Source organism: Acanthochromis polyacanthus, chromosome 18 (assembly GCF_021347895.1).
Source record: "Acanthochromis polyacanthus isolate Apoly-LR-REF ecotype Palm Island chromosome 18, KAUST_Apoly_ChrSc, whole genome shotgun sequence".
Classification (NCBI taxonomy): Eukaryota; Metazoa; Chordata; class Actinopteri; family Pomacentridae; genus Acanthochromis; species Acanthochromis polyacanthus.
The window spans coordinates 16386097-16400164 of record NC_067130.1 but is presented as its reverse complement, the minus strand read 5'-3'; the positions used below and the strand labels follow the sequence as shown (position 1 = coordinate 16400164).

The 14068-nt window shown below is 38.5% G+C and overlaps 1 protein-coding gene across 1 annotated transcript in view; it reads right to left on the bottom strand.

The window, feature by feature from the left end:
- Positions 1–9378: 9378 nt before the first annotated feature.
- Positions 9379–14068, bottom strand: part of LOC110949479 (electrogenic sodium bicarbonate cotransporter 1-like) — a 34069-nt gene continuing 29379 nt past the window's right edge. The window contains exons 21-26 of the mRNA XM_022191579.2: positions 13850–13918; positions 12648–12821; positions 12393–12557; positions 12156–12249; positions 11789–11862; positions 9379–11663 (exon numbers count right to left, since the gene is read on the bottom strand). Of these exons, the coding sequence (XP_022047271.2) occupies positions 11819–11862; positions 12156–12249; positions 12393–12557; positions 12648–12821; positions 13850–13918 (546 nt within the window). The 3' untranslated portion in view covers positions 9379–11663; positions 11789–11818. The remainder of the gene's footprint in view (positions 11664–11788; positions 11863–12155; positions 12250–12392; positions 12558–12647; positions 12822–13849; positions 13919–14068) is intronic.

The following is a 14068-nucleotide window of genomic DNA, read 5'->3' as shown; positions in this document are numbered from 1 at the left end:
GCAGAATGCTTAATTGGTACATTAAAATGCATTTAGCACAAATCCTGTCAAAACTACAGGGATTCCTACCTTAGGGAGAAATCATAGAGAGACACACTATCAGCTAGAATTTGAATGAAGCTTGAGAATTATATTGAATGCAGCACATAGAAAGTAGCTGACAACTTCATTTGACGACCGGCTGTCATTTAAATAAAATCACATGAATAATATAGAGCTGCAAAAAGGCTTGAGCTGCTGGTTAATGTTGCTGTCAAGTGGCCAATCTGGCAAGTGTGAGTTAATGGATGCGTGGATGTTGTGTAGTGATTATAGTCATCGCCATCAAGGTGTCAGTGCTGCTTGAACTGTTGAGGTCTCATTTGCAGTGATGGATGGTCTGGAAGTACTTTCACTGTGGCAATTAAGAGGGAATTTATTTTAATCTAAGTGAAAATATCAAATTAACCACCAAGGGATTAATTAACTTCTACTGTTCCTCTTTTGGCCAAAGGCTATTGGAAACTAACATTCGCTAACTGTGCCCTTTTTTCTTCCATGTCTGCCTTCACTCATCCCTCCAGGCTTCATAATACCTGTGTCCTCAGTAAAAAAAAACAACAAAATGCTGATTTCCCATATGTCATCATTTTTCTTTCACCTGACTGACCTCTGCAAGACAAGTGCTCAGAGCTGAACCCCTCTCTGTTTTTACAAATAGAAGTTTGAATAACATTTCTCATGTGTGCTTTGTTTTTTCATTGTCAGTAGAATTGACTCAGCACAGCAGTGAACCCCAGAAACCAAACCTGATGCTCAGTCAGGGTTCAATTGGAAGTCTTTTTCTGTAGAGTTTGTGGAGTTTTTCGTCATAGTAACTAACTGGTGATTTTGCGAGCATGAATGGCAATTGCTCTCTTTGAATGCATTTCAATAGCCATACCAGCATACCAGTATGCCAGAAAAAAAGATTCAGTATGTCCCATAAGATAGTATGTCAAATGTGGTATGTCAGACATATCAGGATGTCCTCCTACATCCAGCAACGGATCTGACTAAACAAGTAGTTCTCAATTTTTTCTGCCAGGCCCCCTTTCGGAAGGCAAAAAACTTCCATGAAAAAGTGCATTCTGAAAATGATCACATTTAATTAATTATCTTTTTTACAAAACATTATGATTACTCGGAAATTTCTTAAGAAAAACAAGTTAAATTTCAACAGTGTTACGCCTCAGTTGATCATTTACATGTGCGCATTGCAACTGACAGATCACAGTTTATCCACAAAGGCACAAAACATTCAGTCACAGCTATCTGGAACAGAACAATCTAGTATTTTACTTTATGATCAAAACAACTTGTCCAGGTCTAAAAATTATTTAAAACTTACAGTTTTACAAATTTACAATTTACAGTTAACGCCTTCTCTGTAATTTTTATACTGTGCAAAGTAGTCCCACGGGCCGACATGGACCCTCTGGCCAGCCGGTGTTGGACAGCAGGCCTCATGTTTGACACCCTTGATGAAAATAATAAGAGCAGAAGAGCCGAGGTGGTGACGTGTTTAAGTACGCCGGTGTTCCAATTGCATATTAACGATGCGTTCTTGCGTTCTCGGTAGTCCGTATTTACAAGTACGCAAGTATGGACTTATGGCCAGCGCAGTTTGTGCGCCTCAAAAAACAGGCTGACGTTAAAACAATAGTCCAGCTAATTAGTTCCGCATAGACAGACCTTTCCCTCCCAGTTGCCCCCCCACCCCCCACCCATGCCAATATGCTAAACAAATGATTCATATGAAGAAAATCCAGTTTCGGGCTTCAAAATAAAAATTATGTTGAAAAATATGGTCTCAAAGTTTCTATTGACTGTCAGTGTATAATCCCACTTAGATGCTTCTCAAGTAGTGGTGGGGAGGGGAGGCATGACAGAAACAAAAATCTAAAGTTTCAAGAATGATTTCAAAATAAAGAATTTCACAAAAGAAAACGGCACCTGCCAAACACAAAGTCACAACAGTCAATACCGAGTATGGCCTCCATTTGCTTCGATGCAGGCAGCAATCCTGGTCTTACACACCTCTCTGCAGTTCCCTCACAGCTGTCACCCTCCAGTAATTCAGTTAACTTTATTGAGACTGTGTCTGTCCCCCGACCACCAAAATTCAATAAATTACACAAATCAAAAATATACAAAAGAAATAGTAACCACAAAAATTTAATAAAAATTAATACCACTATTTCAACAGAACACAGAGACAGGAAAATTAAATGTGGTCTGTTAAATATTAGATCTCTCTCGTCTAAATCTCTGCTAGTAAATGAGTTGATAACTGATCACCAGATTGATTTGTTCTGTTTGACTGAAACCTGGTTGCAGCAGGAAGAATTTGTTAGCCTAAACGAATCAACTCCCCTTAGTCATATTAACTGTCATATTCCTCGAATCACAGGCCGAGGAGGAGGAGTAGCAGCAATCTACCATTCTTGTTTAAAATTGAACCAGAGGCCTAAACCTGATTACAGCTCATTTGAAAATCTCACTCTTAGTCTCTCTCATCCAAATTTGAAAGCTCAGAAACCAGTTTTATTTGTTGTTATATATCGTCCTCCTGCTCCTTATTCTGAGTTTTTATCTCAATTCTCAGACTTTTTATCTGAATTAGTGCTCAGTTCAGACAAAGTTATTATTGTGGGTGACTTTAACATTCATGTTGACATAGACAGCGACAGCCTTACAACAGCTTTTAATTCATTATTAGACTCAATTGGGTTTTCTCAACATGTAAATAAACCAACTCATAGTTTTAATCACACTCTTGACCTTGTCCTGACTTATGGCATAGAAATTGAAGAGTTAACAGTATTTCCCCAGAACCCTCTTCTTTCTGACCATTTTATGATAACATTTCAATTTAAAGTAAAGGATTGTTTAGCAGCTGAGAACAAATATCATTACAGTAGGTGTTTGTCTGACAATTCAGTATCTAAATTTAAGGAAATAATACCCTCACTGTTTACTTCAGCAACATTTACTGATAAATCAGAAGGCAATTATTATTATTTTACCCCCACAGAAGTGGATTATTATGTTAATAATGCTTCAGCCTCACTGCGTACAACTCTTGATAGTGTTGCACCTGTAAAAAAGAAAGTTATATCTCAGAGAAGACTTGCTCCTTGGTATAATTCCCAGCTGCGGACTTTAAAGCAGGCATCCCGAAAGCTGGAAAGAAAGTGGTATTCCACTAATTCAGAGGAAGTGTATGTGGCTTGGAAAAATAGTCTAGTAATCTATAAAAAAGCTCTTCGTAATGCCAGGACAACTTATTATTCATCTTTAATAGATGAGAACAAGAACAACCCTAGGTTTCTCTTTAGCACTGTAGCCAGGCTGACAAAGAGTCAGAGCTCTGTTGAACCTTGTATTCCTTTAGCTTTAACCAGTAACAACTTCATGAGCTTCTTTACACATAAAATAGTTATGATTAGAGATAAAATTAATCTGGCCCTTCCTACAAATGTCACAGATGCTTTTGAATTGGCTGTTAGACCTGATGAATCTTTAGAATTCTTCACTCCTATATGTCTCTCTGAACTAATTTCAACAGTTTCTACATCCAAACCATCAACATGTCTTTTAGATCCTATCCCAACTAGACTCTTCAAGGAGATTTTACCTTTAATTAATTCTTCAATGTTAGATCTGATTAATCTCTCTCTAGTAACAGGCTATGTACCACAGGCTTTTAAGGTTGCTGTCATCAAACCTTTGCTTAAAAAGCCCACTTTAGATCCAGATGTGTTAGCTAACTATAGACCGATATCCAACCTACCATTTCTCTCTAAAATTCTGGAAAGAACAGTTGCAAATCAATTATGTGAACACTTACAAAGGAATAATTTGTTTGAAATGTTTCAGTCAGGCTTCAGAGTGCATCATAGCACAGAAACAGCTCTAGTGAAAGTTACTAATGACCTTCTCATAGCATCAGATAATGGACTAGTCTCTATACTTGTTTTGTTAGATCTTAGTGCAGCGTTTGACACAATCGACCACAACATTTTATTACAGCGTCTAGAACATTCAATTGGCATTAAAGGGACAGCACTGGACTGGTTTAAATCCTACTTATCAGATAGGTTCCAGTTTGTGCATGTCAACAATAACTCTTCTGAGCATACTAAAGTTAATCATGGAGTTCCTCAGGGTTCTGTCTTAGGACCGATACTTTTCACATTATACATGCTTCCTTTAGGCAATATTATTAGGAAGCATTGTATTAACTTCCATTGTTATGCAGATGACACACAATTGTATTTATCTATGAAGCCAGATGAAACTGATCAGTTAGCTAGACTGCAAGATTGTCTTAAGGACATTAAAACCTGGATGACTTTTAACTTCCTACTGCTAAATTCAGACAAAACTGAAGTCATTGTATTTGGCCCCAAACATCTTAGAAACTCGCTTTCAAAGCAAATAGTTACTCTGGATGGCATCACATTGGCCTCCAGTACTACTGTGAGGAATCTTGGAGTTATTTTTGACCAGGACATGTCCTTTAACTCACACATAAAGCAAGTCTGTAGGACTTCCTTTTTTCACCTGCGTAATATTGTAAAAATCAGGAACATTCTGTCTCAGAGTGATGCAGAAAAATTAGTTCATGCTTTTGTTACTTCCAGGCTTGACTATTGCAATTCCTTATTATCGGGTTGTCCAAATAGTTCTCTCAAACATCTACAGTTGATCCAAAACGCTGCTGCGAGAGTACTGACAGGAGTTAGCAAAAGAGATCATATTTCCCCTATACTTGCTTCTCTTCACTGGCTTCCTGTTAAATCCAGAATAGAATTTAAAATCCTTCTTCTGACATATAAAGCTCTTAATAACCAATCTCCATCATATCTTAAAGATCTGATAGTACCTTATTATCCTAGTAGAACTCTTCGCTCTCAAGCTGCAGGCTTACTTGTTGTTCCTAGAATTTCTAAAAGTAGAATGGGAGGCAGAGCCTTCAGTTATCAGGCGCCTCTCCTGTGGAACCTGCTCCCAGTTTGGGTTCGGGAGGCAGACACCCTCTCTATTTTTAAGACCAGGCTTAAAACGTTCCTTTTTGACAAATCTTATAGTTGGGGCTGACTGGGTGACCCACAGGGGTTCGGCTTGTGTCTTCATTGCACAGCTGACTCCCTCTTGGACGTCCCTTCGTTCTGCCTCTAGTCATGCTGCTATAGGCCTATAGGCTGCTGGGGGACTTTTCTTGACGCACTGAGCCCTTCTCTATCTACCTTTACATTTAATATGTATACCGTTATTGCAGTACATTCACTCTGTTTCCCCCTGTGCTATTTCTCCGAGTGTCCCTGGTCCCAGAGCTGGATGCTTCAGATCTGCGGTTGATGTTCCACCAGCTGGTCCAGTCTCCACCATGTCCACTGTGGGATGCTGCTGCTGACCTTCCTCCAGCCCTCTGCTTCCAACTCCCTTTTTCCACCAGTCAACTCTGCATTGCCTTCACTATACTGTTATGCTAACTTACATACTGTTTGAATTTTACTGCTAGCTATATATGGAGTATGTTTAATGTCAGAGCCGTACATCATAAGAGTAAATTATGAGTCAGTTTTCAATGTTAGCTTATACTTTGTCTGTGTCACATATCCTGTCATGCATGTATCCAAATGTGTGTTGTGTTTTCCTTGCTTTCCCACCCCTCCCTCTTCTCCCATCCCTCCCCCTTGCCCTCTTCTGTCCTTCTCAACCCGCCCGGCCAGCAGGCAGATGGGTCCCCCCTATATAGAGCCGGGTTCTGCTCGAGGTTTCTTCCCTGTTAAAAGGGTGTTTTTCCTTGCCACTGTCGCCTTTGGGCTTGCTCTGGGGGTCAGGCATTTGGGTTCTGTAAAGCGTCTTGAGACGAGTTGACTGTAATTGACGCTATATAAATAAAATTGAATTGAATTGAATTGAATCCATCTGCACATGCTTTGGACCAGGCTTCTGATTGTGGGTTGGGAACAGCCCATACGCCTGGCTACATCACTGTAGCTCAAACCGGCCTCCACCATACCCAGTGCCTGGAGATGTTGTTCATGTGATAGACGCAGCATGATGCTGTTAGGCCTTCAAAACCCATTCTCAAATTGTGCAGATACTCACTGACTATTGCTTGGTGTGTATTTGGTTCACCTTTGCAAAGTGACCAACCCATGAATCATGACAAAATGACAGCTCATCATTATCTCAACTACCAGGGCACTAGATCATCAGTAAATCCACAATGAGTAATTACAACCCCCCTACAAGTAGAATTCTGAGTACATTTCTACCTCAAAGCTTCTATTGACTGTCAGTGTATCTACTGATTCATATCTATGCACACTGGTCTGGTCCGATGCAGTCTCGATGATTACATTTCATGAGCACGTGAGAACGCAAGTACGGACCCTCCTCCCTCTCCTGAAAAATCACAACCCATTTTTTAAAAAAAGCCAATCCTGCCATCTCTATCATCATTCTGTTTAAATTTATTCATAGCTGAGGTGTGTGATCTAATCATGACAAATGTTTAACTGCCTCCCTGGCAGTTATGGAAGTCCAGGAAAGTTACATGTATTCTGTTAAGTTCTGCAATTATTATTATTTATTGCTATTTGAAGTGTTATTTTAGAGGGTTGCATACTTTATAATTACCGTGTATATTTATAAAATGATTTTTTTATCTCGAATTTCTGCAAATAAAAAAAACATAATGCATCTTGTGCCATTTTTTGTAATAAATGTAGCACATACAGTGAAGAGGCTATCTCACACTAACAGGGATAAAATGGGTGTAGCATCACTGTGCTTCAGTGGAGATTTTTTTAGATTAAGTTCAATGATATCAGTGTTTACAGACTCACTGTCATGAGGCTGTTTTTCATTCTCTAATGTACAGCTTTTATTAAAAGAATGAAAAAAAATATTTTTTTCTGGAGCTTGTCAGCTTTTCTTATCTCAATGTGGCCCACTAATGAGGACAAAGAGCCTTTTATTAAAATGTTCTTAACCCTAGAGCCCACGGTTGGTCACTTTGGCCCTACAGTTTTGCAGCTGTTACTAATTACATTTGAAGATATTTTTTTTACAATGTAGCCTTAGGCTTAATGGATTCATTAAACTAGTAATTTGAGATTCAGGAGCAATAAGTACCATATTTCTCTGTGACATCCAGCTGGGTAAAGGAATCAAGGAGCATAAATGTGAATAATGAAGAAAGGGTTGCAAATATGAACAGAACTTAATTATATTACCCAAATAATTCCTACCTCTACATATGGATGTGAGATAAAGTGTAACATTATAATTACAAAAAATGGTTTTCTGCTCTATTTAAAGCAATAATAAATTGTCAATTGAAAGTCCCATCCCTCATTTTATAAGCTCTGCCTGAGAACTATCTGTACACTGTGGATCCTGATGTTTAAGTTCCTTTCATGAGCATTAGAACAGAAAAATATTAATTAGCACAGAAAGGAAGAGCATAACAAGTGACAGAAAATCTACTTAAATTATACAGCAAATATAAATTCATTTCATTAGGGGTGATACTGCTAATAAATCAATGGCTGCTCTGGAGAGCAAAGTGAAAGACATTTAATTAAAATGTCGTCAACAAAAACAAGAAAAACAACTAACAGCAAGGCCTTGTCGAACTGTCAATAATTCCCAGTGGGAGCTCACACTAATGGCTCCTCTCAACTGAGAAATGACACAGTGAGCAAAATCTGGAGAAGCAATCACAGGACACCGTTTAAACCTTGGAGACCATGTCATGGGAGGGATGGGCTGTCTGTGTTGAGACCCAGTGGGTGTACTGTTGGTTTATTACAATGAGAGCTGTGAGAACTCCGTAAAACCAAACCTATCTAATATACCCAGTAACCCTGATATAATAATATGTGTTTAATGTATTGGGGTCAATTTCTCCTCAAGTAAAAAGTACCTACATTCAACAGGTATGACACTTTAAAATGAGTACATTCAAGTTTATTGCATTAGTTAATTTTTCTGAATTTATGTCAGATTTTTTGAATCAGTTAATCATTTTCAGAAATGTAACCAGACATTTTTAACAGCTCTCTGGGTAGGACTTGAATATTTGTGAATTGTGCTGGTGTGATCTGGACTCTGGAGAACACTCACATGTTTTTGCATGTGCTTTGGTTTGCCAGATTGTGAATAATCACCGACTCCTGTCACCTGGACCTAAGATCCCTTTATAAGCAGCTTAATAGAAGACCTGCAGACCTGTTTGATTAAAACCCTTTATAAATAACTTTCTCTGTTTTGTAACTTCAGATGTAAAACAAGCAAGAAACGCATGAATATTCATTAATGGATCGCACCATTTTAAACTGCATTATTAGTAAACAGAAATGGCCCATGCCATAAATGACTTTCCACAAGCTGGAAGCACATTTTGCCATTAACAAAGACATTAGTCACAGCTGACTATAAAGGGCAACTTTTAGTCTTTAAATCATTCTAAATATGCAAATATTGCCTTATTTATTACAGATCTGCTCTTGTATTTGCAGTGTGAATCTCTATTGACACATTGTTGAGTTGTCACATTTTTCCTCTTTGGTTTGTGTTTATTAACTCAAAAATCCTGCAGAGTGCGCATGCCTTTTTTTTAAAGAGTCACTACTGCCCCCTTGAGCCAACATGTAATGCTGATTTAATACCATATGTATTTATGTTAGCATACATCATGCACTTGTTATCGTTAATATAACAGTTATGAGAGCACATGTGCTGTCCTGTGAAGCAGAGGTACAGGACACTTTGGTAAGTCAGTCCAGTAATCCTCCCTGATGTGACAATTAAACCATCACTCAGATCCAGTTGCTCAGACAGCAGCTGCATTATCCAGCAACATTAACCTGAGCAGTTGTCAGGGAAAAAATGTGGACGGTTTCTCTCTCGCATCAGAGAAGAAGTTAATTGTTCGACATTTTTGCCTCTTGGCAAAGAAAAGAAAGTGACTCATTGTAATGAGACAATTTGTTTCATTCCAGCCAACTCAAGTTGTATGATCATGGAAACTATGCAGCCTTCATTTCTTATCTTTGCTGTGAGACTGAACACAGAGCAGGGTGAGGCGAGTCTGGCCAGAGTCATTTGGGAAGCGCTGTGGATCGCTGAAGGTAAAATTGAGGTCTCTTGTTGTAATGAGCAGACGTGAGTGAAAAGATAAAGAACAGCTTTCCTGCTGTTAGAAAATATTGCACTTTGGGCTTGTGCGGCAGCCAAATAGCGCCACTATCAGAAAAATCTGGATGTAAACATCATTCGTTTGAAAAACCCGTCCTCGCTCTTGTAATGATGAAAAAAAAAACCCACATCAGTCTATTTAAGAATCATTTGGACTGTTTTATTGCTCTCATGTTGGACAGTACTTCATAAAAAAAACACTGACATGTTCTTCCTTCTGAGTAACCTACGGTAATTTGAGCACATAAGATGCTTGTATAAAATAATTTCAGTTCGAACATCAAAAATATTACATTAATTGTGGAATCAGAACGAGAAAGTCAAAAAGTCAGGATATACAGATCACAGCACAAAGTGGAAGACAATGTGGCTTTTGTGTCAAAGCAACTTTAACAGTCTTGTGCTTCACATTTTAACAGCATATCGATGCGACTGCGAAAGCATGAATTAAAGCCCTTACTTACACTACAGATCAGAAACAGCACTGATTGTACATGTGCTTTTCTTCAAGGGATACATGTATATCTCAAATGATTGGGATGCATTACACTCCGGAACGCAAAAATATCAGTTTTAGTTAACAGCACATACCTCAATCAGCAACAGAACCGTGATCATGTAACTAGACCAACAGTAAAATGAAAGACTGATGCATTTCACTGCTCATCAAACTGTCACTAAGTGGTATTTAGATAATGCATTGATGCTACTGCCTCAGTAAAATGTTGATCTTAAAGTGAACTTGTACTAACTATTTACCCTGTACACTAAGAAGCAGTAGTTTTTCCAGGACTGGAAGTCACAACATTGTTTCTCTCACAGTGATTGTTGATTTGCATTAAAAATACATTAAAAAATACACAAAAAGTAGTTAAAGACGGAAAATCAATCACATTAACAGCTTTTGAATAAGATCACATTTTAAATTCAAAATTCAACCCAAGTAACCTTTAAGGAATGAGTTGATGGTCAAGTGTGTGAGAACTGCATTCAAGAGATGGGTAAAATACGTTTCCACCCAACTTCAGCATTTGAAACATCAAGGAATAGATGCGTTATTGTTACGTGAAGTCAAATTTAGATAGCTCTAATACTTGGTTTTTGGTGATAAAATGTTTGGGTGGAATTGCCCTTTAAAACATCTCAAATTCTACATATTCACATTGACAAACAAAAATACTACATCTTAAAAGTGTTACAGAACAAAAGGAAAGTGATAGTGTAGATTCAGGGATCCTATGTAGTGCCAGCTGGAAAACAAAATATAATCAGTGTTTGATCAGAAATCATTGCACAACAGATGTATTTAATATACAATGCCTGGCACCTACAGAAAGTAAGAGGTAGAGCTACAAATGGGTATAATGCATCTAGAACTCCCTAAAACGGGGAAAAGACAGCCGAGTGGATACAGATCACAGAAAGTCTAGCAAATTTCCACAAATTGGGGACGTTAAAGGGCAAAGCCTCACATAAAATTCCACCAACAAGATATTTTCCTGTACGATTAAATATAATAAATATAAGAAAAGCAAGATCAGAAAACAAAAGAGAAGTTCCAGTCTGTATGGTACTGAACCATTTGCATCTTACCATAGTGAAACATGCTATTCTTACGTTACCTTCTGGATGTGTTTATGAATACGCAGCCTTAGAGTAAAGCCTGATAAATAATCAATATGCCCATAAATACAACATTAAGGTCTGCTCATGACTGTGCACAGATCACTTTTTGTAGCCCTTTTGTTCACGACAGTTAAAGAAGGAATCCCGCTTGCCTCCAAATGCAGTACCTCCACTATGTTTGCATCCCGAGATTCCAGTAGTTATGACTTAAAACCTTCAAAAATAACTACTAAAAACAGTACTATGAGAAGAGAGGCCAGTTGCGTTCAGTATTACTGAAATTAAAGCTATTAAAAAGTGTGAGAAGCTCCTCCTAATATGTAAAGAGTGAAATCAAAGTGGTGCATTTAATATAAAAATCACTGTTCTACAGACTTCATGTATCCTGGATCTCTTTGATGCTTGATAAATTATTAGCACACACATTATTAAGATATTGACGTCCCATAAAAACTGCATACAGACGACCTCAAGTGACCCCTTCATTGTCTGCAAGAAATCCTGTAGATGAAGAAATGGATCTAGTTTCAGCCCTCATTAAAATTCAGTACCACCAAAGTGTTTCAACGCTAAGACAAACACTTCCAGCCATTTGGATTCAAAACCTCATATGAGAAATATTAAAAATACCAGTTTGAGGTGGTATCATAGTACAAAAGAGGATGTTCTGATGTATCTTTGGACGATTCTGTCACAGATCAGTTTCAGAGCCCTTCTTCCAAAAGACACCATTATCCTCAGAGTCACGGCGGAGTCGAATCTGAGGCAAATATTTTGTCCACGAACCTCTCTCAAGACTGAAAGACAAGAGAGAAAGAGTAACATAAATGTGACGACAAAATTCATACAGCATGAATTGCATTTCTTTTCAGGAAAAAATAAACCGATGTGATGTGTGAAATGCCAGCTGGTAATCACTTACTTGGCCACAGTGGGAGACTCATAGTAGTGTTCAGCACGGTGAATGCGGGTTAAGGAAAGTCTGCGGCTGATCTCCTGAAGGAAAAGCACAGAGAAACACTTTTACAATCATGAATTTCAAATAGAGAAGCAGAATAAATGAAAGACAGCTAGCACTGCAAAGCAGCTTTTAGGCTTATTATATTAATAAAAAAGCTATTATGAATAGCTCAAAGAAGCAGGTTAAAGCAACGCTATAAAACAGAAAAGCATACAGCGTTACACAAGAGGGCTAGTAAGACTCGAGAAATGTGAGAAAAAAGCCTTTAAAAGGTGAAGATCGAGCAGCTCTTAGAGCTACAGAAAAGCAAATCCTGGCTAGTACTCACTATCCAAAGATTTATCCCCCAACATGGGCTCCTGTTCCATCATATCCATAGAGATTTTTATACTGGGAACATTTTCATGGTAGGGGTAGTCAGACTGTGGGAGGATGGAGGGAAAACATTAACGCACATGGACATGTTTTAAGGTGAGGATCTACTGGAGGTTGGATAGTCAAACACAATGACAATGGACACATGAAAAGGTAGCATATAAGTTGCTTACAATATGCATTTACTTACAAATTCCATTTCACTGTCAATGCTTCCCTTCTTCTTGTTTTTCTTTTTCTTCTCGTCCTCTTTCTTCTTCTTGTCTTTCTCTGGGATGACGTCGTCCAGGTAACTGAGGTCATGTTGGGAGAACACGTAGTCCATGGCCTTTCTGACGGCAACCAATGCCAAAATCTAGAAACAAGAGATATACCTTCATTTTCCTTCCTGCTCAAATATCAGGCTCTGTGGATTTCTGATTTAGCTACGTCAGTCGTTTCTCACCATGACAGGGAAAATGATTGCAGCCACAGTGGACTTGAGAATCCAGAGGAGGGCCAAGCACAGGCCCTGGATGAAGGTGAAGAGATGGATACGTCTCTGGGGGACGTGTCGCAGGTAGATCAGGTCGGGCTGGTGCTTGGCGGGCATGAGGAGCAGCTGCAGGCGATCCATAAACTGACACAAGCAAACAGGGACAAAGATCGTTAGGACTGGATATCTTGCAGTCAAATCTTAAAAATGTTTATGTATGAAAAAGACATTGCAGCCATTTTCCTTTTTTTTTAAATTCTAAAAGGTACGGCTGTGACTTTGGCACAAGATATCGGTGGTTCAAATTCCAGTCTGGGTCCAGTGAGGACCCTTAGGCAAGATCCTTCATGTTGCCCCGCCCATCTACCTTCTATTTACTCACGTTTATCACTTTGGATAGGCTGTATTTAACTTTGACTTGTTGGGAGTATTGCAAAGAAGTGATGTTTCAGAGTAATATAAGTACTTTAGTGTATAGTGTAAAGGATGACATTTTACAATTAATTTTATACTTTATCATTCCAGTGACACACAAACTTTGTCTCTGTGTTCAGAGGTTATGTGTTAGCTTATTAGCACAGAGCCTAGAGGAGGCACTAGGCATCTATCTAAAGAGGATACATCTATAGCTAAACTCTAAACTTGTCAGAATTGACATTTTGTGTTTTTGCTGCTATACGGGTGTTAGTTAGCCACCGGCAGCTTTGCATACATTGAGTCTTAGCTGCAAGCTAGTCATCTCTAGCTTTGCATAGGTTGTGTTTTGGCTGTTTGCTTGACATCTGTAGCTTTGCTTACTTTGAGAGCTAGCCACTGAAAACTTGGCAAATATGGGGTCTTAGCTGAGAGCTACCATTTGCTTGGCGAATTTACATGTAGGCAGTTTGTTGTCAGAGTTGGAGGATGTATGAACAGAAGCAGATAGGCTAACATTAGTGACTAATGGTCAATACATTAAATGTAGTCTGGCTGATTTATATTCATATTAAATTCCCAAGAAGGGATATAAGGTGTGGAGGCTGTAAAGTTTAAAGGCAGTTTGCTGGTGCCGAAGTGACTGAAGTAATTAAACATGTAAACTTACGACTGCAGTTAGGTGAACGGTAATGATATTACTTACTCATTTAATAAAATACAATAACAACGACAATGAAGAGGCCAGGCTGACTCACCTGGACACCATTGAGTGATGCTACACCCATGTAGAGGAAGACACCGTAGAGCACAGGCATGGGAATGAACTGAAGAACAAAAGACAGGTGTTCATATCATGTATGGCTGGCTGTAGGAAACTTCAGTTAAATAAATGAAAAAGTACAAAAGCTGATCATGAAAAGTTAAATTTAAGAGATATTTCCATGTGTTAGCATTCTCATCCAAGGAAGTAACAA